This window comes from Cervus canadensis, chromosome 18 (assembly GCF_019320065.1).
Source record: "Cervus canadensis isolate Bull #8, Minnesota chromosome 18, ASM1932006v1, whole genome shotgun sequence".
In the NCBI taxonomy this organism is placed as follows: domain Eukaryota; kingdom Metazoa; phylum Chordata; class Mammalia; order Artiodactyla; family Cervidae; genus Cervus; species Cervus canadensis.
This window is the reverse complement of record NC_057403.1, coordinates 37,494,902-37,522,804: the sequence shown is the minus strand read 5'-3', so window position 1 is coordinate 37,522,804 and position 27,903 is coordinate 37,494,902. Positions and strand designations below refer to the sequence as shown.

Here is a 27,903-nt window from a genome sequence, read left to right as displayed (position 1 = left end):
TTGATTCATGCAGCTTGCTTTTCTAAGTTTTTATGGAGTAGAAATGTTGTTAAAGTTATCAGTGTTCCTGATTCAATTTTGTTCCTTTTCTTTCTTTCTTTTTTTACAGTTGAGTAAAATTAGGTTTAGACTCATGCTCCAAGTCAAACAGCCCTAAGTAATGCAGCAATGGTTTATTAACCTAGACTCTGATTCCAGAGCCTGTCCTCTAACCACAACAAAATGTTGCCTTTCTTGCTTTCTCTAGTACTTTTAATTGGGGGAATATGCAATAATTTGGTTTTATTTTAATTTATTTAAAATGTATCAAAATTAGTATATGCTGGTAACAAACACTACATGATGGTTTGGTGTGCATATCAATAGGTTCATGTAGATAGTTCAGGTTTTTCTTTTCCAAACCACTTTGTGCTCCCCTAATTTGTAAAGCTTCATTGGCTTGACATACTGGTGTACCTTTCTTTCTTTCTTCCTCTCCTTTGTTTTAAAGAATTTATTCAATTTGATTGGGGGGGCACATATGCCTTCCATTATCCAGCTAGAATAATATGTGGCAGGATTTTTTTTTTTTGGCTTGTTTGCTTGTTTTTATAATATGTGAATAACAAAATTAATTTTGCTCATTCTGACAATTCAAACAATACAAAAGTATCTGAAGTAAAAAAATATTCTTCCCTCTCCCTCCTTCTATAACTTTTCCATTGTTTTTACAAACATATTCCTTTTTTTCTTAAGGGATAGAGCATATATATCAATATGATTTGGCAATTTGCTTTTTTACTACCAATAAAACATAGATATCTTTTTTCTTTCTTTCTTTTGGCTGCCACTTGGCTTGTGCGATATTAGTTCTCCAACCAGGGAATGAATCCAGGCCTGGGGCTGTGAGAACATGGAGTCCTAACCAGTGGACCGCCAGGGAAGTCCCATAAATGGTGTTTAAAGCCATGGGGCTGGATAATGTAGATAGATAATAGAAGGTTTAAGACTCAGCCCTAGGGCATTTCAATGTTTAAAGCTTAAATAGAGGAGAAGGAAAGTGATGTTTTGGAATTTACTAAAGGGTACTGTGTCAAGTAATTCCCTGGTGGCTCAGTCAGTAAAGGACCCACCTGCAATGCAGGAGACTGCGTGCAGCACAGGAGACCCAGGTTTGATCCCTGGGTCTGGAAGATTCCTTGGAGAAGAAAATGGCAATCCACTCCAGTATTCTTGCCTGGAAAATCCCGTGGACAGAGGAGCCTGGTGGGCTACAGTCCCTGGGGTAGCAAGACTTAGCAACTAAACCACCAGAGGAGTCTGTGGGCTGCAGTCTATGGGATCACAACAGTTGGGACAGGACTTAGCGACTAAACCACAACCACTGTAATCAAGGAGGGAGTGGTCAGAAGTGTCAAATGCTATTGACAGGCTGAGCAACCTAATGCAGAGAAGTGTCTGTTAGATTTGGCAACATGGAACTCATTGGTAACTAACTAGGGAAGAGTAGGGAGGAAGCAAGCCAGGTCAGGTTGGGATGAAAAGGGATTAATATGTGAGGGAAAAGAAATAGAGAAGATAAGAACCTTTGCCGAGAAATTTGGCTATAAAGGAGAATGCATAAGTGGAACATTAGCTAGAGGATATGAAGTGGAATTAACAAGTTTTTAAAGACATGATATACTAGAGCATATTTGCAGGCTAATGATAATTACTAGGAAGAAAGATAAAATATGCAATTATGTACTTTTTGGTTCCTAAAAATAATTCTGTTAATTAACTTATTATATGGGTACTATAATAACTGTACTATGAAAAGTAAGTCTTGAGCCCCTACCCCCCTCCTTGGCCCCACCCAGTTTTCCTTCCTGACAGTGATCATTGTTACTAATATTTTGGATAGCTCTCTCTACATATTCTCTACGTATATGAGCATTTGTACTTTATAATTTTTTATTATGGCAATTCATAAGTATATCCAAGAGTAGAGATGACAGAATAGTGAACTGCCATCAACCTAATATCAATAGTTATCATCAGTTCATGGCCAATCTTCTCTCATCTATACCCTGCCTATCATCTATCTACCCTCAGTCCCCTGAGATTTTTTTTTACTGTGTTGAGTCTTTGATGCTGCTTGTGGGCTTTCTGTAGTTGCAGAAATTGTAGGTTACTCTTTAGTTGTGATGCAAGGGCTCCTGATTGTGGTGGCTTCTCTTGTTGCAGAGCATGGCTCTAGGAGCACAGGCTTCAGTAGTTGTGGCACATGGGTTTAGTTGCCACGAGGCGTGTGGGCTCTTCCAGGAGCAGGGATGGAATCTGTGTCCCATGCATTGGCAGGTGGATTCTCAACCACTAGACCACCAGGAGAGTTCTGTGCACTGTCTAGTTTGAAACAAGTCCTAGTCATGTGACTTAACCCATGAATATTTTAGTATTTGTCTTCAAAAGATTAGAACTCTTTTAAAAGTCGCATATAAAACCTAAAAATATTTTACAGTAATTAAAAAAAATAACTTATTTTATTTTTGACTCTGCTGGATCTTCGTTGCTGTGTGCTGGGTTTTTCTAGTTGCAGTGAGCAGGGGCAACTCTCCAGTTGCAGTGCATGGGCTTCTCATTATGGTGGCTTCTTTTGTTGTGAAGCTTGGGGTCTAGGTGAGTGGGCTTCACTAGTTGTAGCATTGTTTTCTTAATATAATTATAAACTTATGGATTTAAATAGTTTGGTATGTTCCAGTCCCTTGCAGTTATTATAACTGATGCTGAGTTTGTCCAGAATTTAGCAGTGGGAGATCTTTCATGTAGATTCCTGAGGCCTTTTTTATTTGTTTTATTTATTTGAAACTCTTTCATCATTATTATAAATAAGCTTTATTGAAGATTATTAATTCAGTTTATAAGTGAACTATATAAATGGTTTTCTATAAAGGGATTACTTGTTACTATCAATAAAACATGTTTTTGCCCACTGGAGTTATTATAGCCTATGGAGTAAAATTGGAAGATCATTCTGTTATTCTTGACATCTATAACGTGCAATGTTTGATTTGCTCTACAGTCTATTTGTCTTCACTCTATAACTGTTGAAACTGAGTGCATAATCTCTTAAGACCTGTGTGTGTTAGTCACTAAGTCGTGTCTGACCCTTTGTGACCCCATGGACTGTAGCCCACCAGGTTCCTCTGTCCTTGGAATTCTCCAGGCAAGAATACTGGAGTGGGTAGCCATTCCCTTCTCCAGGGAATCTTCCTGAGCCAGGGACAGAACCCAGGTCTCCTGAATTGCAGTTGGATTCTTTACCATCTGAGCCACCAGGAAAGCCTAAGACCTGTACTTCAATGTAAATCATCAAAGAACATCTGTCCCAGTGGCAGTTTAGCATTTGATTGATAATCCTAGTTCCCTTTAAAAATGCTAAAATGTCTGCTTTTTGAAATAGAATACAGTGAAAGGCATGTGAAATGCAGCAGGGCAGTGAATGAAATCATAACTGACTTTAGCTTTTGCCCCATGGTAACAAGATTCTCAGTGTATTAGGTCATTGCATACTACAGAGCTACCAATATGGTGCTCTTAAAGTTAGGATTTTTTTTTCTTGAGATATAATTCATATCCTGTAAAACTTAAAGTATGCATTTCAGTATCACTTAGTACATTGTATAACCATCACCACTGTCTAGTTCCACAGCCTAAAAGGAGACCTCATATTCTTTAGACAGTCAGTCCTTATTTCCAACTCCTGGCAATAAGTGGTCCCAAGCAATCACAAATCTGCTTTCTGTCTCCATGGATTTGTTTGTTCTAGATATTTCATATAAGTGGAATCATACAATATGTTGCCTTTTGTGTCTGGCTTCTTTCTCTGAGCATGTTTTTATTAAGGTTCATCCATATTTTAGCAAAGTGCTTGATTCCTTTTAAAAATTATTTATTATTAATAGACTTTAATTCTTAAAGCAGTTTTAGGTTTATAGAAAAATTGAGCAGAAAGTACAGAGTTCCCATAACTCTTCCTTCATCACACTTTCTCTATATCCCCTTCCAGTTTTCCTGTTATTAGTATCTTGCATTCACGCAGTACATTTGTTATGGTTGTTGAACCAATGATAATACATTATTATTAACTAAGATCTGTAGTTTACGTTAGGATTCACACTTTGTGTTGTACAGTTCTGTGTGTTTTGACAAATATATAGTCATGTGTATGCCATTACAGTATCAACAGAACAGTTTCACTGCCTGAAGGGTCCTCAGTGTTCCATCTGTTCATCCCTCCCTCACCAGTGAACCTCTGGAAACCACTGACCTTTATCCTGTTGCCTTTTTCAGAATGTCATGTAATCATGTAATCATACAGTATATAATCCCTGGGAACCAATGATTCTTTAAAAATAAAAAAAAATTCTTTTCACTGATGTATAATTGATATATAATATTAACTTAGTTTCAGGTGTACAACATAATGGTTGATGTTTGTATACATTGCAAAATGATCACACCAATAAATCTATGTAACATTTATCATTTTACATAGTAACAAAATTTTTTTTTCTTAGAATGACAACTTTTAAGATCCAGTCTTAGCAACTTTCAAATATGCAATGCAGTATTAGTAACTAGTCATCATTACTGTATATCACTGATATTTTTAGTGTTACCTTTTTCAGAATATTATGCAGAATATTTTCAACCTGATTTCTTTCATTTAGTGATGGGGAAACAGTGGAAACAGTGTCAGACTTTATTTTTTTGGGCTCCAAAATCAGTGCAGATGGTGATTGCAGTCATGAAATTAAAAGACACTTACTCCTTGGAAGGAAAGTTATGACCAACCTGGATAGCATATTTAAAAGCAGAGACATTACTTTGCCAACAAAGGTCCATCTAGTCAAGGCTATGGTTTTTCCAGTAGTCATGTATGGATGTGAGAGTTGGACTATAAAAGAAAGCTGAGCGCCGAAGAATTGATGCTTTTGAACTGTGGTGTTGGAGAAGACTCTTGAGAGTCCCTTGGACTGCAAGGAGATCCAACCAGTCCATCCTAAAGGAGATCAGTCCTGGGTGTTCATTGGAAGGACTGATGATGAAGCTGAAACTCCAATACTTTGGCCACCTCATGCGAAGAGTTGACTCATTGGAAAAGACCCTAATGCTGGGAAGGATTGGGGGCAGGAGGAGAAGGGGACGACAGAGGATGAGATGGCTGGATGGCATCACCGACTGGATGGGCATGAGTTTGAGTAAACTCCGGGAGTTTGTGATGGACAGGGAGGCCTGGCGTGCTGCGATTCATGGGGTTGCAAAGAGTCAGACACGACTGAGCAACTGAACTGAACTGAATGTGTATTTAAGGGTGCTCTATGTCTTTCCATGGCTTGGTCCATAAGTGATTTTATTGCTGGGTAATATTCTACTATATGAATGTACCATAGTTTTGTTTATTCATTTACTTATTGAAGGATATCTTGGTTGCTTCTGAGTTGTGGCAATTATGAATAAAGTTGCCATAAACATTTACATTCAGGTTTCTGTGGGGAAGTAAACTTTCAACTTACTTGAGTAAATACCAAAGAGCTATATAATTGCTAGATCTTACAGTAAAAGTCATGTTTCAGTTCAGTTGTGGCTCTGACTCTTTGCGACACCATGGACTGCAACACTGCAGCATGCCATCTTTAGCTTTGTAAAAAACTTCCAAACTATCTTTTTTTTTTTTCAAACTATCTTTTAAAGTAGCTATTCCTTTGCATTTAACTAGCAGTGAATGAGAGTTCCTATTGCCCTCATGCTCTAGTCTGAATATTTGTGTCTCCCCCCGAACTATTCATGTGTTGAAATTCTAATGCCTAATATGATGGTATTAAGAGGTGTGTCCTCTGGGAGGTGGTTAGGTCTTGAAAGTGAAAGAAAGTGTTAGTCACTCAGTTGTGTCCAACTTTTTGCAACTCCATGGACTGTAACCCACCAGGCTCCTCTGTCCATGGAATTTTCCAGGCAAGAATAATGGAATGGGTTGCCATTCCCTTCTCCGGGGGATCTTCCTGACGCAGAAACTGAACCCAGGTCTCCCGCACTGTGGGCAGATTCTTTACCATCTGAACCACCAGGGAGAGAAGAGAGAGAAGTCGCTCAGTCGTGTCTGACTCTTTGCTACCCGATGGACTGTAGCCTACCAGACTCCTCCGACCATGGGATTCTCCAGGCAAGAATACTGGAGTGGGCTGCCATTTCCTTCTCCAGGGGATCTTCCCAACCCAAAGATCGAACCCGCGTCTCCCGCATTGGAGGCAGACACTTGAACCTCTGAGCCACCAGGGAAGCCCTCATAAAAGAGTTTAATGACTTTATAACAGAGACCAAAGAGAAAGTTCCCTTGCCCTCTTCCACTGTGTGAGGAAACACGGAGAAGTAGGCAGTCTGGAACCTGGAAGAAGGCTTTCACCAGAATCCAGTCATGCCAGCACCCTGATCTTGGACTTCCAGTCTCCAGAACTGTGAGAAATAATTGTTTGTTGTTTATAAGCCACTCAGTCTAATTTACATTTTTCAACAATTCTCAAAATTTTTGGTCTCAGGATTCCATTACACTCTTATTTAAATATTATTCAAAGAGCTTTGGTTAATGTGGATTACATCTGCTTATATTTACCATATTTGATGCTGAAACAAAATTTTTAAATATTTATTTGTAAGTCATTAAAAGATAACCATAACATACCCATTACGTGTTAACATATATAATGTCTTTTTAATGTCTTAATTGAAGACATCCATATTCTCATATCTTCCTCTGTGTTAAATATGAGGTTGTTTGATTGAAATATATATATATATATATATATATATATATATATACACACACACACATACATGAAGTCATGCCTTATATAGATATATAGTTGAAAAAGGGGAATATTTATTTAGGGTATGTCAGCTCTTCACTGCTGCGCACAGGCTTTCTCTACTTGCAGAGAATGGAGGCTACTCTCCAGTTGCAGTTTGTGGCTTCTCATTGCAGTGGCTTCTCTTGTGGAGCACACGCTCTGGAGTGCACAGGCTTCAGCAGTTGCTGCACAGAATCAGTAGTCATGGCTGGTGGGCTCCAAAGCACAGGCTCCATTGTTGTGGTGCACAGGTTTGGTTGCCCTGTGTCATGTGGGATCTTTCAGACTAGGGATCCAATTGGTGTCTCCTGCATTGCAAGATGGATTCTTAACCCTGGACCACCAGGGAAGCCCTCCCAAAAGGAAGAAGTATTTAAATATCCTTTTCGGTGAATTTTCTTCTTTGCTATGACACGATAACTGAGCAAATGGTAGTTTCTTAAAGGTTAGTTGTATCTGAAATATAAAACCATATCATGGCTTTTCCTGTGGGAGCCGCCGGGTTGAGAGGAGCGTGGCCTTCTCCTCTCCCCGCCATGGCGTGTGCTCGTCCACTGATATCAGTGTACTCCGAAAAGGGGGAGTCCTCTGGCAAAAATCTCACTTTGCCTGCTGTATTCAAGGCTCCCATTCGACCCGATATTGTTAACTTTGTTCACACCAACTTGCGCAAAAACAACAGACAGCCCTATGCTGTCAGTGAATTAGCAGGTCATCAAACCAGTGCTGAGTCTTGGGGTACCGGCAGAGCTGTGGCTCGAATTCCCAGGGTTCGAGGTGGCGGGACTCACCGTTCTGGTCAGGGTGCTTTTGGAAATATGTGTCGTGGGGGCCGCATGTTTGCACCAACCAAGACCTGGCGACGTTGGCACCGCAGAGTGAATACAACGCAGAAGCGATACGCCATCTGCTCTGCACTGGCTGCCTCAGCCTTACCAGCGCTGGTCATGTCTAAAGGTCATCGTATAGAGGAAGTTCCTGAACTTCCTTTGGTGGTTGAAGATAAAGTTGAAGGCTACAAGAAGACCAAGGAGGCTGTTTTGCTTCTGAAGAAACTTAAGGCCTGGAATGATATCAAAAAGGTTTACGCCTCTCAGCGAATGAGAGCTGGCAAAGGCAAAATGAGAAACCGTCGCCGTATCCAGCGCAGGGGACCCTGCATCATCTATAATGAAGACAATGGTATCATCAAGGCCTTCAGAAACATTCCTGGAATTACTCTGCTTAATGTAAGCAAGCTGAACATTTTGAAACTTGCTCCTGGTGGTCAAGTGGGACGTTTCTGCATTTGGACTGAAAGTGCTTTCCGAAAGTTAGATGAGCTGTACGGCACTTGGCGTAAAGCAGCCTCCCTCAAGAGTAACTACAACCTCCCCATGCACAAGATGCTCAATACAGACCTTAGCAGAATCTTGAAAAGCCCAGAAATCCAAAGGGCACTCCGAGCACCATGCAAGAAGATTCATCGCAGAGTCCTGAAGAAGAATCCACTGAAAAACCTGAGAATCATGTTGAAGCTTAACCCATACGCAAAGACCATGCGCCGGAACACCATTCTTCGACAGGCCAAGAACCACAAAATCCGCATGGATAAGGCAGCAGCAGCACTAGAAGCCAAATCAGATCAGAAGGGGGTTGAGGGCAAGAAGCCTGTGGTGGGAAACAAAGAAAAGAAGGCTGTTGGCGATAAGAAGCTGAAGAAGCCTGTGGTGGGAAAAAAGGCTGCAGGGACCAAGAAACCAGCAGCTGAGAAGAAGCCCACAGAAAAGAAACCCACCTCAGAGGAAAAGAAGGCTGCTGCATAAACTTAAAATTTGTTTATACCATAAATGCCAAATCATTTTGGACAGCTAATTTTGAATAAAGACCTGAACAAAGAGGCAATGAGAACATGAAAAAAAAAAAAAAACCATATCATGAACTTTTTGTACTCTGTTACATTAAAATCCATTGGTACATTAACATCATGCATCCATCATTTGAAAGATATTAACTCACTGACTTATGTAGATCTTCCAAATATTGACAAATTTCATTATATAACATTAAAAAATCATATTTGTTAATATCATCACAAATTTCACTAGGGAGAGCTTTAGGTTTTGGAATCTGTCAAGTTTATGGTGGCAAATACAAGTTTATCAAAATTCTAATTTCAGCTTGGAAGCTCATATGTTGACAACAGTTACTATTACTTGCTTTGACTGAAGTGACAGTCTCACTTTCTTTATTTTTAAGAAAATGTCTCACAGCCATTCAAGTATGTCAGAATTTTATAGTAACAGTAGTTACCTCCCCCCAAAAAAATGGCTAGTTAAGCTGGCATCTCAAAACCCACACAAGTGTTTTCCTGCTAGGCATCTAGCATACATCAGTATGCAGCAGAAATACTTCATGCATACCTCCCATTTAGGAACACAATATAAAAGAGATGTACTCAAGGGTCAAGATTTACTAAAATTAACCATTTTTACTGCTTTTTCAAGGGCATTCTTAAGAAAAAATGGCTCTTTTTTTAAACTGCATGCATATAATGGTGAAGAATACAATACTATGACTAAGTAAAGTTTGATGCCACTGCCTCAAGTCATTCTAAGGCCTCAGTAGTTTTTGCTGTTATACCCTACGTGCAAATATCAGCACAGTAAAAATAGTTGTTAATGTTTTAATATTATTATGAAAATAATTTTTTAAAATAGTTTTGATTTTGTGGACCCCTGTGCATGTCTCAGGGATCTCCAGGGATCTAGGGACGATGTTTTGAGAACTGCTACACTTTGTTATGGAGAAGGCAATGGCACCCCACTCCAGTACTCTTGCCTAGAAAATCCCATGGATGGAGGAGCCTGGTGGGCTGCCATCTATGTTGTCGCACAGAGTCGGGCACGACTGAAGTGACTTAGCAGCAGCAGCACACTTTGTTATGACGTCTTTTAGCTTTTGAAATTTGTTTTGAAATACTAAGTTAAAGGTTTCCTTTGTTTTGTGGATGTATCTTTTTGGAGTGCTTTCATTCTTTAGGGATGCTATTCTGTTTTTGTTCTTTTTTGTTTTAATAACCTCATATTCAATTTGACTATAAACCTTTTCTGTGTCTTTGTTAAAGTGCTTTAGGTTTTCTATACTTTTAGCTGGGCCAGAATAACTTTTCTAGTTTCAGGGTTTGGAGCTCCCTCTTCTGTTGTGTTCACAAAGTACGAAAAATAGGGCTTTAAGCTTCCTGAGATCTGCAGTTTCTGCTTTCCTCCCGGACTTGTATCTAGACCTTCTCTTTCTTTTGAACTTCTTGTCTGTATTCCATTCAATGTGGATTCTGTTCTGATTATTTCTCTCAGGGATGAGTCTTATCTTGAAAAGGATCTTGTTTCATGTTTTTTTATAATTTATAGGGCCTAGACTGCTCCAGTACCTAAGAACTTATTTCGGTGCAGTTCCTTGGCAGTCACCTGCAAATGGGATTCTGCAGAACCTCCTTCCAGTTTTTGTTCCTGTTCTCATTTTGGCCCACCACACTTGCCAGTGAGCTCCTATTGGCAGTTTAGAGATTCTCCTCTTTTCAGTGCTGTCAGAAGTCTAGTTTGACATACATGTATGTATGTATGTATATATACACACACACACACATATACACACATAAGTACACACACACATATATTCTTTAAAAGCAAAAATAAACAAATGGGACCTAATTAAACTTAAAAGCTTTTGCACAGCAAAGGAAACTATAAGCAAGGTGAAAAGACAGCCTTCAGAATGGGAGAAAATAGTAGCAAACAAAGCAACTGACAAAGAATTAATCTCAAAAATATACAAGCAACTCCTAAAGCTCAATTCCAGAAAAATAAACAACCCAATCAAAAAATGGGCCAAAGAACTAAACAAACATTTCTCCAAAGAAGACATACAGATGGCTAACAAACACATGAAAAGATGCTCAACATCACTCATTATCAGAGAAATGAAAATCAAAGCCACAATGAGGTACCATTTCACACCAGTTAGAATGGCTGCTATCCAAAAGTTTACAAGCAATAAATGCTGGAGAGGGTGTGCAGAAAAGGGAACCCTCTTACACTGTTGGTGGGAATGCAAACTAGTACAGCCACTATGGAGAAGAGTGTGGAGATTTCTTTAAAAACTGGAAATAGAACTGCCATATCACCCAGCAATCCCACTTCTGGGCATACACACCAAGGAAACCAGATCTGAAAGAGACACGTGCACCCCAATGTTCATCGCAGCACTGTTTATAATAGCCAGGACAGGGAAGCAACCTAGATGCCCATCAGCAGATGAATGGATAAGAAAGCTATGGTACATATACACAATGGAATATTACTCAGCCATTAAAAAGAATTCATTTGAATCAGTTCTAATGAGGTGGATGAAACTGGAGCCTATTATACAGAGTGAAGTAAGCCAGAAAGAAAAACACCAATACAGTATACTAACGCATATATATGGAATTTAGAAAGATGGTAACAATAACCCTATATGTGAGACAGCAAAAGAGACACAGATATATAGAACAGTCTTTTAGACTCTGTGGGAGAGGGTGAGGGTGGGATGATTTGGGAGAATGGCACTGAAACATGTATATTATCATATGTGAAACAGATCGCCAGTCCAGGTTTGATGCATGAGACAGGGTGCTTGGGGCTGGTGCACTGGGATGACCCAGAGGGATGGGATGGGGAGGGAGGTGGGAGGGGGGTTCAGGATAGGGAACACATGTACACCCATGGTGGATTCATGTCAATGTATGACAAAATCACTACAATATTGTAATTAGCCTCCAATTAAAATAAATAAATTTATATTAAAAATATAAATAAATAAATAAAACACAGTCACACATATACAGACACAAAGTCACACTTTTTTTCAGTGTCTTTGAGATCTTTCCATACAAGCATCTACAAATCTACCTCATTCTTTTAAATGATTATATAATAATAATTAGCATGTATATAGCACCATGTGTCAGGCACTATTCTAAGTTTTGTATACTCTCTCTCTCACACACACATACATATATATATGCGTATATGTTTATGGGCTTTCCTGGTGGCTCAGCAGTAAAGAACTCACCTGCCAATGAAGGAGATGCGGATTCAATCCTTGGGTCGGGAAGATTCCCTGGAGAAGAAAATGGCAATCCATTCCAGTATTCTTGCCTAGGAAATCCCATGGACAGAGGAGCCTGGTGGGCTACAGTCCATGGGGTCGCAAAAGAGTTGAACATGACTTAGAGACTAAACAACAGCAACAACTATATATATACAATACATATAGTCATTAAATCCTTACAACATCTTATGAGATAAGTAATGTTGTAATCTTCATTTATCACATAATGAAATGGATGCACAGAGAAGTTAAGTGACTTTTACAAGGTCACAGATCTAGTACATTGTTCAGTGCACTGCTACTTAGGCCATCTAGTTCTGCTCTTCTACTGATGAGCCCTTTGATGATTTTCTTTTTCTCCTTTTGCTTCCTCTTTCTCTCCCTTTCTTCTTCCCTCCTTCCCTCTCTTTCTTTCTTTCACTATCCTAAAACTTTACTGCAATTGACATCCTTCTGGTCTATATCATATATCCTGGCAAAATGCTGTACTGTCTATAGGGCTAAATCCTAGCAGTGGGATTGCTGAATTTGTTGTTTGTTTTGAGAACTTTGGGAGACTCTTACTACGTCATTCAGGGTACTTAAAGAAACTCAAGGTTTCTGTAAAACCAAGTCTTGATGTCATTGCATTAGACCATATTGCTAATTTTAAAAGGAAGATCTGCTCTTCTTATGAGCCTTGAATGTAGGACTTTTCACAGATGAGATGTGGGAGAAAGGAAGGCCTGTTTTCAATGACTCTGCTCTTTTTCCAAACAGAGATCATAATATATCTACTGATGATCTCTTTTCAGAACTGGTGGAGTCTCTTTCATTGCAGGGATCTTATGCTGGAAAAATCCATTCCATCGGCGATGCCTTCAGAAATTTTAAAAGTCTCCGATCCTTAGATTTATCAAGAAATTTGATCACTAGCCTGAAGGTAAGTTCTGTGTTTTATGACCAGACAGTTTTTTGTTTTTTTTGATGGGAAGAAGTAAAAGAATATCAGCTTGGGGAATATCCTTTTAAATGTTTCCAAACTAAATTTTGTTATTCACCATAAAATTCTTTCAATTTTGCTTTATGTTTGACATTTAAATTATAAGATAGTGGGAAAAAATTTCTTTTATACTAAAAGAAAACTGTCACTTCCTAGGGAAATAGTTATGATTCTTAATGTGTGTTAAAAAATTATGAGGAGCATTGTTAAAAGTACAGATTCTTGGAGATTTTCTGGCAGCTAGGGATTAGGACTCATGTTTTCACTGCTGAGGGTATAGGTTCAATCCCTGATTGGGGAACTAAGATCCCCTGTGTGGCATGGCAAAATAAATAATAAAAACTAATAAATAAAAAAATATTAATAAAAATACAGAGTCTTAGTCCTTATTCTGAGAGAGAGAGAGTCTGAGTTAATAAATATGCAGTGGGTCCAGGACATTTCCCAAGGGATTCTGATGATGTTGATGCATGGAACATATATGGAGAAACACTGGCCTAGTTTGCTACTGTGAGTTTTTTTCAGGAGGGGGAGAAAATGATGGTCTTGAAAACAAAGAAAAACTTCCAGGCCAGGAGATGGTGGAGCAGAGGACAGTTCAGGAAAGTAGGTGCTTAAGCAGAAAGTGTGAGGATTAGCAAACACAAAGCAAGAGCTCTACAAACATAAACACCCTCACACACAGAAATGGAAATTTTCTTTTCTTTGTGTAGACCCCCAGATAGTATTTCTTCCACCGTTCCCTTTTTGCCCAGCTACAAGTCTGTCTTGATAAAGCCCTTCTTTGCAAGACTGAAGGTGAAAGACTTACAGATGCTGTCTAAGATTGGTTACTGATCGGGATTATTCTGCTAGTTTTGCATTTTTTAGGGGAAACTTTTCAACAACACAAATCAGACCTGATCTCAAGATCTGAAACTAAGGGCCCTGAAAGAAGAAATCCAAGCTAGATCAAATTTCCAACTAGGATTCTAAGAGCAGAAATTCCAAGTTAAACTAGGTCTTTAGAATCTTAGATAAGAGCCCTTTGTATCTGGCTCACCTATTTCAGAAAGTATTAGTACAGAGTTATTTAGGCCTCCTCTTCTCATATGTATTTTTACTGTTTGTTTTTTCAGACTAAAAAGACTGAGTGAACATTGCTATCATTTGCTTTTGCACTCCCTTTTTTTCTACTTCTGTAAATTGCCTGAAAAACTGTTGTGAAGATTAATCAAATTAGTACAACTAATCAAAAATTACATATATAAGACTCCTGGTAGTGTTTGGCATATAGAAAGCACTTAGTAAATGCCAGTTTTCTAGATTTTTTTTTTTTTTACTTCTGTGATTTTTCTGCAGGTATTCATCTCTAGCAGCTCCAAATCATTTTGCTTGCTTTTTTCAAGGGGGAAATCTTTTGTGTTTATTTCTAATGTAGCATTGAGAATACATGAATTTATGCCAGTGGGGAAATGTGAGAGGAGGATTGGAATCGCTCCCTTGACTATTATACTGAGACATTAAAAGATTACTTGAGCTGGGACATTAGATACATTTAAAGATGGCCCTAATGGTGTGCTACCCTGAGAGTGATGCCAAAAGCATTGATAAATATCCCTAACCATTTATCCTTTCACAATGTAGCAGTTAGTGGAACTGAAAATAGCCAGAAAGAAATGCGTTAAACTGTAGGCAGGGTTCAGTTCAGAAATGTTTTGAATATATCCTTGAGTTTTCTAAACTTCCTGCAATTAAAAAAGGTTAATTTTAAATGAGAAAAGAATATAAACATTATTTTATAAATAGGTGATGGAAAATAATTTTACCTTTCTGAAATAACTCTCAATGACAGAGTTCCTTTTATGGTAAGCATTTTTAATATTAAAAGTGTGTGACTATACATATATGTACATGTTTTGAAATATTGTCCTGTAATTTAGTGTTGGGCCAAAGCACCTAACTAGCTAAATACATGAAAATTAAACAATTAGTTTCAATAGTAGGTTTTAGTAAAGGAGAAAAACTGTGGCTTTTCCTCTCAAGTGTCCCAGTTCTGATTGCACTGTTGCTAGAGAAGTGGAGGGGGTGGGGTTGCTAAGTCCACAGAGAGAAGAGAAGAAGGAAGAGCATTTCTACCAAGAGGAACTGACTGATCGGAGGATGCGGCGCTTGTGTGGTGGCAGTAACCCTGAAGGGGAAAAAGGGGGCTCCAGGTTGGTCCAGGAGTGAAGACTTGGAGATTGCATTGTTTGGTTTTGCCATGTAGTTCTTTCATCCTAAAAGTGAGGTCTTGAGATATTAATATAAGAACTTATACATAGAATACTTTGGCCTCCTGATGTGATGAGTCGACTCATTGGAAAAGACCCTGATGCTGGGAAGGATTGAAGGCAAAAGGAGAAGGGGGCAGTAGAGGATGAGATGGTTAGACAGCATCACCAACTCAATGGATATGAATCTGAGCAAACTCTGGGAGATAGTGAAGCACAGGGGAGCCTGGAGTGCTGCAGTCCATAGGGTCACAATGAGTCAGACATGACTTAGTGACAGAGCAACAACAAAATACATACACACTTAATTTTTTTTCCATACCCTTTCCTTAGAACCATCTCTCTTTTGCCTCCCTCCCTCTTGAGGGCTTTTTGGGTCAGGAGAGTGGTTGTAGCAAGGGTGAGAGAAGTGCAAAAGTGACTTGGCTTGGCTACTACCGGGAAGGATTAGATTGGAAGAGTGACGAGAGGCAACAGAAGTATAAAACTGACTGCAGATATTTGAATGTCAGAGCTTATAGAGGAGGAAATGTATGATATCAGTGAACTATTTAATGTATAGCTACACCCAGTGCCCATGGGCTGCAGCATTCTTATTCTCAGGCAACTAAATGGGAATTTCAACCCTGCCTTTCTCATGGGTGACTCAGGTAACTGTTTAAGGATGGAAAGTAATATTTGTATTTCTACCTTTATCTGTGAGATTCCTAGTCCTTCCCAACGTGCACTTTCATAATGTGGTCTTTTCCTTGCAGGGCATCCAGTATTTATGTTCACTCCAAGACCTGAATTTATATTATAACAACATTCCTTCATTAGTGGAGGTGTCCCGCCTACAGCCTTTACCCTTCCTCAAAGAACTAGATTTGAGACTCAATCCTGTTGTCAGGAAAGATACAGATTATAGGCTCTTTGCTGTCTATACGCTACAAACTCTGGAGAAACTGGGTGAGACCCTCCTCCCTTGTTCTTTGTCCCAAAATCTTACTTTAAACCAGCTGCCTCCTAACCTTTTGGATGTTGGCCCAGAGTGTGCACTGGCAGGATATATTTGTTTATTAGTCAATATTTATGTAACTTTTGTGTTGGCAGGATGTATGACGAGTCCTTTTATTGTTTATTGAATGACAGTCTATGATTTTATCAGTTACTTCCAGCTTTAGTTTTCTTCAGTTGATGGTTTCACCACCACTTCCTCCCCAACAAAAAGTTTCCAGTTTGACATTTATTTTTCCAGGTGCCCCAACTTTGTAACTACATTAGCAGTAGAAAATGAATATAGCAACTTTTTGAGGCTTAGTTGGCAAGGAACAATACGTAGTCCTTCAAATGAGTTAGTCTGTATTTCTTTATAATTTTATTCTCATTGATATAAACTTCTATGTTACATGCTCCTGGGAAAGTTATAGGGAAGTTAAGTAAAGTCTTTTAGAAATGGTGTGACTTTCAGCCTTTAAGATTAGGCCATTTGAAAAAAAAAAAGATTAGGCCATTTGGATTGTTTGCTGCCCAAACTGTACTTTCCTGTAGCGATAGTTACACTTAGGTGACAGTTGTTGCTATGGTGTCCCTGTAGTCTCCCTGAGTTACTACTTACTCCAATGACAACATAATAGCATTATTCTGTGACCCGTCTACACAAAAGATGAGATTGATCTTTAGTTTTTACTCTGTGAATATGCTTTTCTGACCCACTACTATTTACTCCAAAAAAAGAAATATGCTCAGACCACGGTTTTTTCCTCCAGATGACCGAGCTGTACGAGAAAGTGAGAGAAAAGCTGCCAAGCTGCATTTTAGTCAGTTGGGCAACAGTGAAAATTTTCTTTTAGAGGTGGAAAAAAGGTAAGATTTTTACCAAAAATTTTTTTAGTTTGGTTCTGGACAGAGAGTAGTGAATTCCTGCTTAACTTTCTTCGTTATCCAGCAGAAATCTCTACAAGTTATAAGAATCCTCAGATCAGAAATCAAAGTATCTATGCAAAATTTTCAGATTTATCTGAGGTGAGAATCTGGCCCTCAGTGGTACATTTCTGCTTTCTTGAACCACTGGGTCTTCTTTGGATATAATTGTACCTTCTCTAAAGTTATTGTTCAGAGTTTATAGATAGGGATTTTATGGAATTACTTATTCCCATAAATGTTTGCCAGCCCTTTCTTGGTAGAGTTATAAATCAGTACATGGTCTTTTCCTATTGAATTAGGAGGATTACATTACCATGGGCAGGCTCGTTAGAGATAAATTTGTTAAAGAATGATAAGGGAAGCATTTTTGCACAAAACCAAAAGTAAATGGCCCTTTAAGCTCTAAAGTATCTGAATGGTAGATTTTTCCATTTTTTATTATTAAAATTTTGTCAAAATAAGGTACCATATCTTCTACCCCCAAATTCATGCTTTTTAAAAAAAGTTGTTTTATTATTTTTGAAAAATAGAAGTTTATGATAAACAAATAACACAGAAGTGCAGGAGAAAAAGTCAGAATCACCCTATATTTTGCTATTAAGTTAACTACTAGTAATGTTTGGTATACATCCTTTCAGACATCTGTGTACCTATATACATATGTAGATATATTATTAGTACTTTTTTCCTGATGATAGAAGGAATGTGTATTTATTGTGAAAATATGGAAAGTAGAAAAAAAACAATGTTAGCCACTTTTAATCACACTACCCAGAAAGAAACACTAATTATATTATGGTAAATATCTTCTTAGTTTTAGGTATATGTATATGTGTCTGTGTATTTTGTCTGTGCATGTTTATATATTATAGCAACATAAGACCTTATATATCATACAATCAATATATAAATATATTAATAATAAAATAATAAATATATTTATTTTATAGCAGTTTGCTTCCTATACATACCATTTTAAATTTGATAAGATATGAAAATGTCCACACAACACTAAATATTCTTCCTCAGAATGTTTTTTCTTTACTTCTTTTTTATCTTTCCCCTCCACTAGAATATAAGCTCCCTGAGAACAAAAACCTTGCTTGTCTTGTTTACTGCAGTATCCCTAGTGCCTAGAACAACGTCTGGCCCATGAGCGGTGCTAAGAAATAGTTTGCTGAATGATGATTAAGTGAAGTCCATGCCTGTTGGCCTGGGATCCTGCTCTTTCCTGGTGACTCTGCCTGTCTCTGTTCTCATCATTATATGTTTTGTAATTTTACCCTCAGAGAGCAGCCTTATTTCTCTATTTTTTTAAGTTCCCTATTTTTAAAAATATTTGTTTATTTTTGGCTATGCTCAGTCTTCATTGAGCATTCAGTCTTCATTGCTGCTCGGACTTTTCTCTAGTTGCAGCAAGCAAGGGCTACTCTATAGTTGTACTGTGCAGGCTTCTCGTTAAGATTGCTTCTCTTGTTGCACAGCATGGACTCCACACACAAGGGATTCAGTAGCTGTGGCTCTAGAGCACAGGCTCAATAGTTGTGGTGCATGGGCTTAGTTGCTCTTTGACATGTGGGATCTTTCTGGATTAGGGGTCAAACCTGTGGCTTCTGCGGCAGGTGGATTCTTTACTCCTGAGCCACAATGGAAGCCCGTAAGTTCCCTATATTTTAAAGTCCAGGTTAATTTGTTGTTGTATATTCGCTAAGTCTGACTCTTTTGCGACCCCATGAACTGTAGCCTGCTAGGCTTCCCTGCCCATGGAATTTCCCAAGCAAGAATACTGGGGTGGGTTGCCATTTACTTCTCCAGGGAATCTTCCTGACCCAGGGATTGAACCCAGGTCTCCTTCCTTGCTAGTGGATTCTTTACCACTGGGCCAAGTGGGAAGCCCTGAGGTTAATGAGATTAAAATTTACATAGACTAAAATTCACCTTGCTGTAGAAAGAAATGGAATAGTTCTTAAAAATTATTTGTATATATACTTTGTAAATTAATTCCTATTTTAAATGCATTGGAGTACCTTGTTCCTACAGAAATCCAGAGGTGAGTTAATATATAACTGAATAAACTTCCTAGTGAGGCAATTATCACCACTATATTTCTGTTTAGTTACCTTATAGTGATTGCAAAAACAGAAGTAAAATGTTGCTCAAGTGTCCAGAATTAACATTAATACTCTATAAGCTCTCCAACCTTGGGTGACGAATTTTTCTTTTAAGCCTTTCTGAGTCCCAAGTCCCCCAACCTATAAAATGGTGATTATAGATTAATGAGAGAGCTTTTATGATTAAATGAAATGATGAGAGTAAAGTGCTTGGCTCATAGTTTAGGCTGTCTTTACTTAATGTATTTTCTAATCTGTACACACCAGTCTTAACATACTATATCAATCAAGTGCAAACACTCACCTTTCTTATTTCTTTTTCAAACTAATGGTTATAGTTGTCTGCATTGTAATTCTTGGTAGAAGAACCATCCTTTTTGTATCCTATGAAATTTTTAATTCAAAAGAAAATATTTTAATTTTATAATATAAAATATTACTCCCTGAGTCATCTAAGTTTATGTCAAGAAAACAGAGTATCTAAGTTCGGAATTTTCTGGCTTTCATGCTTTCAAGGGTGAACTGTAGTGTCTTTCTTTCTCATTTCCCAATGAAAATACTATGACTTTTTAAAAAATAGTTTTAACTGAAATATTTATGAAAATAATATGTTCTGGAGCATTTGGAAAAAAAAAATGATCACCCTGAAATGTTTTTTTTCTAAATAACCTTTACTCATGATCTCAGAAGCTTCTTTCAGTTTTAAATAAATTATTTGATGTGACAGCTCTAGGGAGAAGACAGTAAAAAACTGTGTAACAAATGAGAGCACTGCATCAAAAGTCAGCACTGATAGTAATAACAGAATTGAAACTGGTAAGTTTTCCCTTTCTGACCACAAAACAATTAAAACATTAATTGTTTCTGTTTTTATGGCCAATCTTGAGTAGGATGAAGACACAATAGTTGAGAAATAACATAGATTTGAAGCAAGCATAAGATTTACCAGTTTGTGTTTTTCCTTCTTTCTCTCACTGCCAGAGAAGCCCTATTTACTAAGCAGGCCTAAGCCAGAACCCATCAAAGTGTACAAGCTGTACTCAGAGAGTTCAATTTCACTTACATCACTTTATATCATTAGTACATCCTGAAAATTGCATTGCCAATCCCCACAGGATTCATTAGCCAGAGACTCAGGACTCATCTGCATCAGTGCAGCTCACACCCTTAGCCTCTTGGCGTCTCCCCCTTGAAACTTTGCAGCTGCAGAATCTATTTGTGCTATATTCTTGGGAATTGTTGCCTGTAAGCTGTATTGGTAATCCAACATGAATAAAGTGGTTATGCTACATTCATGGTCATGCCACAGGCTAGAAGAAAGCTTTCCAATAGAGAACTTGCATGCAGTGGGCCCATATGGATTAATTTGGCACTCATCAGATGACCTTTCACTTGAGAAAATTTTTTCTGGCTTGAGGTGTCTGTCCCTTTTTGAAGAGTCTATTGAATTATATACAAACTCTAAAAATTAATCCTTAAAATCTCAACAATAATTAATAGATTAATGATGTAGTTTAGACACGAAGGGTTTTCAGTTTGTAATATACAGTATTTTATTTCCTGACTTTGTATCTATCCATGTAGACATTAGTTGACAAGTTATTTTCATGCAGTATTTCGTGGTGAAATAAGCCATAGTGAGGTATGATTTTTATTTTTCTTTCTTAGAGATCTCAGCACATGTAAGTCATGGACCATAGATTGCTCTATTTCATTTTAAATAGCATTTTTTATATTTCAAAATTGATGAAATTCTATTGTAGTTATTTTGGAAAGTACTGAAAAGCCCAAAGAACATTTTAATCATTCAGAAGACTGTCCCCTAAAGAGAATCTCAGTTAATTTGATAGACAACTTTCCTATCTTTTTTATAAGTATAAGCATTTATGTATCCATTTCCGGAAAGACAAAGATACACTGAAGCATAATTTGATTACATTTTTTGTATGAGCTGAATTAAATGTCATTTATATCATTACATGTCATAAGCACACACAGTCACTCTAGAATTAAAATGTTTGAAAGTACACAGCCTTTACTGAGAACAAACTGCTTTACTAGACACGGGTCCCATTTCTAAAGGTGCTCAGAAGCTCCAGCTGTTGCTGGAATTTTTTTTTTAATATTAAATTTATTTTGCTGCTTTGAAACATTAAAGATCTTTGCTTTCTGCTGAAAATAATGTTTTGTGCTAGATCCCTGGGGAGTGTTGCTTGTAAGCACTGTTGGTAATCCAGTATGACTAAAGTGGTTATACCACATTAATGTTTGTGCCACAGGCTAGGACAAAACTTTCTAGAAAATATTTCCCACTAGCGCAGCTGTTCAAACAGTGTTTCCCACCAGTCATTTAGGATGGCAGGGAATCTTCACTGTCTTGGATCCTCATCCTGGTCTCTTCACTGCATAATTTTCGACTGTTTCAAAGTTCCCTCTCTCTTTTCCCATACCCCTAAAATAAGCATACCTAGGCTGTGCCTTCAGATTCTCTTCTTTCTCTACTCTCTGCCCTATTAAGCTCATCTGTTTCCACAGCTAGCTTTATTTCCTCCCTGTTGATGACTCTTAAACATATTGGTCTAGCTTTGACAACTTGTACAGTTTCTCTGCATCAGTTCCCCATTTCTTTTTTTTTTTTCATTTATTTTTATTAGTTGGAGGCTAATTACTTTACAGTATTGTAGTGGTTTTTGTCATACATTGACATGAATCAGCCATGGATTTACATGTGTTCCCCATCCCAATCCCCCCTCCCACCTCCCTCTCCACTAGACCCCTCTGGGTCTTCCCAGTGCACCAGGCCCGAGCACTTGTCTCATGCATCCAACTTGGGCTGGCGATCTGTTTCACCCTAGATAATATACATGTTTCGATGCTGTTCTCGAAACATCCCACCCTTGCCTTCTCCCATAGAGTCCAAAAGTCTGTTCTGTACATCTGTGTCTCTTTTTCTGTTTTGCATATAGGGTTATCGTTACCATCTTTATAAATTCCATATATATGTGTTAGTATACTGTATTGGTCTTTATCTTTCTGTATTACTTCACTCTGTATACTGGGCTCCAGTTTCATTCATCTCATTAGAACTGATTCAAATGAATTCTTTTTAATGGCTGAGTAATATTCCATGGTGTATATGTACCATGGCTTCCTTATCCATTTGTCTGCTGATGGGCATCTAGGTTGCTTCCCTGTCCTGGCTATTATAAACAGTGCTGCGATGAACATTGGGGTGCACGTGTCTCTTTCAGATCTGGTTTCCTTGGTGTGTATGCCCAGAAGTGGGATTGCTGGGTGATATGGCAGTTCTATTTCCAGTTTTTTAAGGAATCTCCACACTCTTCTCCATAGTGGCTGTACTAGTTTGCATTCCCACCAACAGTGTAAGAGGGTTCCCTTTTCTGCACACCCTCTCCAGCATTTATTGCTTGTAGACTTTTGGATAGCAGCCATCCTGACTGGCATGTAATGGTACCTCATTTTTTTTTGATTTGCATTTCTCTGATAATGAGTGATGTTGAGCATCTTTTCATGTGTTTGTTAGCCATCTGTATGTCTTCTTTGGAGAAATGTCTGTTTAGTTCTTTGGCCCATTTTTTGACTGGGTCATTTATTTTTCTGGAATTGAGCTTTAGGAGTTGCTTGTATATTTTTGAGATTAATTCTTTGTATGTTGCTTCATTTGCTATTATTTTCTCCCAATCTGAGGGCTGTCTTTTCACCTTGCTTATAGATTCCTTTGCTGTGCAAAAGCTTTTAAGTTTAATTAGGTCCCATTTGTTTATTTTTTCTTTTATTTCCAGTATTCTGGGAGGTGGGTCATAGAGGATCCTGCTGTGATTTATGTCACAGAGTGTTTTGCCTATGTTCTCCTCTAGGAGTTTTATAGTTTCTGGTCTTACATTTAGATCTTTAATCCATTTTGAGTTTATTTTTGTGTATGGTGTTAGAAAGTGTTCTAGTTTCATTCTTTTACAAGTGGTTGACCAGTTTTCCCAGCACCACTTGTTAAAAGGTTGTTTTTTCCATTGTATATTCTTGCCTCCTTTGTCAAAGATAAGGTGTGCATAGGTTCATGGATTTATCTCTGGGCTTTCTATTCTGTCCATGATGATTATATTCTGTCTTTGTGCCAATATTGTCTTGATGACTGTGGCTTTGTAGTAGAGTCTGAAGTCAGGCAGTGTTGATTCCTCCAGTTCCATTCTTCTTTCTCAAGATTACTTTGGCTATTTGATTTTTTGTATTCCATACAAATTGTGAAATTATTTGTTCTAGTTCTGTGAAAAATACCGTGGTAGCTTGATAGGGATTGCATTGAATCTATAGATTGCTTTGGTTAGTATACTCATTTTACATATTGATTCTTCAATCCATGAACACGGTATATTTCTCCATCTGTTTGTGTCCTCTTTGATTTCTTTCATCAGTGTTTTATAGTTTTCTATGTATAGGTCTTTTGTTTCTTTAGGTAGATATACTCCTAAGTATTTTATTCTTTTTGTTGCAATGGTGAATGGTATTGTTTCCTTAATTTCTCTTTCTGTTTTTCTCATTGTTAGTGTATAGGAATGCAAGGGATTTCTGTGTGTTAATTTTATATCCTGCAACTTTACTATATTCATTGATTAGCTCTAGTAATTTTCTGGTAGAGTCTTTAGGGTTTTCTATGTAGAGGATCATGTCATCTGCAAACAGTGAGAGTTTCACTTCTTCTTTTCCTATCTGGATTCCTTTTACTTCTTTTTCTGCTCTGATTGCTGTGGCCAAAACTTCCAAAACTATGTTGAATAGTAGTGGTGAGAGTGGGCACCCTTGTCTTGTTCCTGATTTCAGGGGAAATGCTTTCAATTTTTCACCATTGAGGGTAATGCTTGCTGTGGGTTTGTCATATATAGCTTTTATTATGTTGAGGTATGTTCCTTCTATTCCTGCTTTTGGAGAGTTTTAATCATAAATGGATGTTGAATTTTGTCAAAGACTTTTTCTGCATCTATTGAGATAATCATGTGGTTTTTATCTTTCAATTTGTTAATGTGGTGTATTACATTGATTGATTTGTGGATATTAAAGAATCCTTGCATTACTGGGATAAAGCCCTCAGTTCCCCATTTCTGTTGACCAACTATTAACATATACTTGGAATCACCACTGAATAATTTTCCAGCCTCTCACACTAACCATGTTAAAAACTCAAACGAAAAAAAAAAAAAAAAAAAAACTCAAACGAACCCCATTTCCTCCAGCCCTAAACAGCTCTCAGGGTTTCCTTAGTGTTACCACCACTTTCCCATTACCCAGGCTCAGAATCAGAGCAGGGTATAATTCTCTCCCTCCCCAAAATCCAGTTTGAATGTTCATACCATAGAGTATGATTCACAATTGACAAGCTTTCTTTTCCCTTTCCTGTCTCATAACAGCCATGTTTAATATCTGTCATTCACTGAGTATAAACTCTAGGCCAGGCTATGTATATAATTTCATTAAATCCTCACAACAACCTTGAAGGTGATTATAATTAAACTTGTTTCATGTGTGAGGAAACCAGGCCCAAAAGAGGTGAAATAATTTGCTCTAATTATACAGTAAGTGGCAAAGATGTGATGCAAACTCTGGTCTGTCAGTCATCAAAGTCCTCTTAAATATTATACTGTGCTGCCTCCTAGTTTCTTCTTTATTCAGTTCGTTTTGTATTTCCTGTCAGATTAATTCTCTTAAAACTCAGCTGTGATTATTATATTTGCCTGCTCAAAAACTTGCATGGCTCCCACTCATAGCTGAAGTTAGAGTCCTCAATCTGACATACAAGGCTCCTCTAAGTTGTAGCTGCGGGATTTCCCTGGTGGCTAAGACTCTGCACACCCAATGCAGGGGGCCTGGGTTCAATCCTTGGTCAGGGTGCTAGATCCCACTTGCTGCAACTAAAGTTTCCATGTGCTGCAACGAAAATCAAAGATCCCATGTGCAGCAGCTAAGACACAGCACAGCCAAATAATTAATTAAAAAAAAAAAAAAAAACTGCTGGAGCTTATCTCTTCAGCCTACCCTGAAACCTTATCTCCTGTTTCTCAACTACAATATACGATGCTTCAATCAAGTCAAACTACTCTCTCCCTTTTCTCCCTTCTGCCCCTAAACTAATGCTGTCCCTTCTGCCCTCAGTGCTTGAATTAAAATCCTTCTCTTTATGACCCAAATCAAAGTCCATTTTTGATTCTCATCCAACTTTTTTTTCCTTTTTTCTTTTTGTAAACTCACAGAAGTTATCTTCTGAAACATATACTCTGGAAATAGAAAATTCAATCATTTCCTGAATCACTTGCAATATAAGATAATGAGACAAACATGAAAAAGCTAAATAACACAATTTGAGGCAGTGCATGTGAAAACGTTAAATAAATGATACAGATCAGTATTCCTCAAACTCAGTGTTGTGAACGCCTAGAGCAGGGATAATCTCAGAGGTCCACAGGCAGTGTGAGACCCTTTAATTCATGTTTTTGTTTGATGCAGTTATGGAAAACATTTAAAAGATGTAAGAGCAAAAATACTCCTTTGCAGTATTAGCCTGCTATTTGAAAAAATACTGTTTTTTTTAGAATAGTTTTAGATCCACAGCAAAACTGAACAGGAAATACAGGGTTCCTATATACCTCCTGCCTCTACACATGCATAGCCTCTCTCACTACCAACAACAGGCATTAGAGTGGTGCTTTTGTTACAACTGTTGAACCTACATTTGACACATTATTATCACCTGAAGTCCTTAGTTTACATTAGGGTTCCTTCTTGGTAGTGTACATTCTATGGGTTTGGCAAATGTATTAATATAATCACATGTATTCACCATTTTAGTATCATACAGAATAGTTTCACTGGCCTAAACTCTGTGCTCACATAGTCATCCCTTTCTCCCCTCTTACCCCTGGCAACTACTGATCTTTTTACCATCTTTTTTTTTTTTTTTCAGAAATTTTTATTGTGGTAAAATGTGTGTAAGATTTACCATCTTAACCATTTTTAAGTGAACAGTTCACTGGTATTAAATGCATTCATAACATTGTGCAACCGTCACCACCAGCCCTCTGGAACTCTTTTCATCTTGTAAAACTGAACTACACCCATTAAATTATATATCCCCATCTTACCCTCCCTGTAGCCCCTAGAAATCACCATTCTATTTTCTCTCTCTCTGATACTGACTGCTCTGGGTCTCTTATAGAAGAGAAATCATACAGTATTTGTCTTTTTGTGACTGGTTTATTTCACTTAGCATAGTGTCCTCAATGTTGTTACCCTCTTCCAACAACACAAGAGATGACTCTACACATGGACATCACCAGATGGTCAATACCAAAATCAGATTGATTATATTCTTTGCAGCCAAAGATGGAGAAGCTCTATACTACAGTCAGCAAAAACAAGAATTAGAGCTGAGTATGACTTAGATCATGAGCTCCTTAGGGCAAAATTTAGACTTAAATTGCAGAAAGTAGGGAAAACCACTAGACCATTCAGGTGTGATTGAAATCAAATTCCTTATGATTATACAGTGGAGATGACAAGTAGATTCAAGGGATTAGATCTGGTAAACAGAATGCCTGAAGAACTGTGGATGGATGTTTGTAACATTGTACAGGAGGCAGTGACCAAAACCATCCCAAAGAAAAAGAAATGCAAGAAGGCAAAATGGTTGTCTGAAGAGGCCTTACAGATAGCTGAGAAGAGAAGCAAAAGGCAAAATAGAAAGGGAAAGATATACCAAACTGAATGTAGAGTTCCAGAGAATAGCAAGAAGAGATAAGAAAGCTGTAAGAGAACAATGCAAAGAAATAGAGGAAAACAATAGAATGGGAAAGACTAGAGACCTCTTCAAGAAAACTGGATGGGCGCAATCAAGTAAACGGCAAGGACCTAACAGAAGCAAAAGAGATTTAGAAGAGGCAGCAATAATACACAGAAGAACTGTACAAAAAAGGTCTTAATGACCCAGATAATCACAGTGATGTGATCACTCAGCTAGAGCCAGACATCCTGGAATGTGAAGTCAAGTGGGCCTTAGGAAGCATTACTATGGACAAAGCTGATGGAGGTGATGAAATTCCAGCTGAGCTATTGCTAATCCTAAAAGATGAATCTGTTAAAGTGCTGCACTCATTATGCCAGCAAATTTAGAAAACTCAGCAATGGCCACAGGACTGGAAAAGGTCAGTTTTCATTCCAATCACAAGGAAAGGCAATGCTAAGGAACATTCAAGCTACTGCACTATTTTGCTCATTTCACATGATAACAAGGTAATGCTCAAAATCCTTCTGGCTAGGCTTCAGCAGTATATGAACCGAGAACTTTCAGATGTACAAACTGGATTTAGAAAAGGCAAAGGAACCAGAGATCAAATTGCCAACATCTGTTGGATCATAGAAAAAGCAAGGGAATTCCAAAAAAAAAATCTGTTTCACTGACTACACTAAAGGCTTTGACTGTGTGGATCACAACAAACTGGAAAATTCTGAAAGAGGTAGGGATACCAGACTACCTTACCTACCTCCTGAGAAACTTGTATGCAGGTCAAGAAGCAATTAGAACCAGACATGGAACAACAGACTGGTTCCAAATTGGGAAAGGAGTATGTCAAGGCTGTATATTGTCACTCTTA

At 37.9% G+C, this 27,903-nt stretch overlaps 2 protein-coding genes across 2 annotated transcripts in view; both read left to right on the top strand.

The window, feature by feature from the left end:
- LRRC36 (leucine rich repeat containing 36) overlaps positions 1-27,903 on the top strand; it is a 61,345-nt gene that overhangs the window by 850 nt on the left and 32,592 nt on the right. Inside the window, exons 2-5 of the mRNA XM_043436305.1 lie at positions 12,791-12,918; positions 15,986-16,178; positions 16,979-17,075; positions 19,974-20,062. Coding sequence (XP_043292240.1) covers positions 12,791-12,918; positions 15,986-16,178; positions 16,979-17,075; positions 19,974-20,062 — 507 coding nt within the window. The remainder of the gene's footprint in view (positions 1-12,790; positions 12,919-15,985; positions 16,179-16,978; positions 17,076-19,973; positions 20,063-27,903) is intronic.
- LOC122420808 (60S ribosomal protein L4-like) lies at positions 7,349-8,681 on the top strand. The gene has a single exon (XM_043436306.1). The coding sequence runs from the start codon at positions 7,403-7,405 to the stop codon at positions 8,669-8,671; it is 1,269 nt and encodes a 422-aa protein (XP_043292241.1). The 5' UTR covers positions 7,349-7,402; the 3' UTR covers positions 8,672-8,681.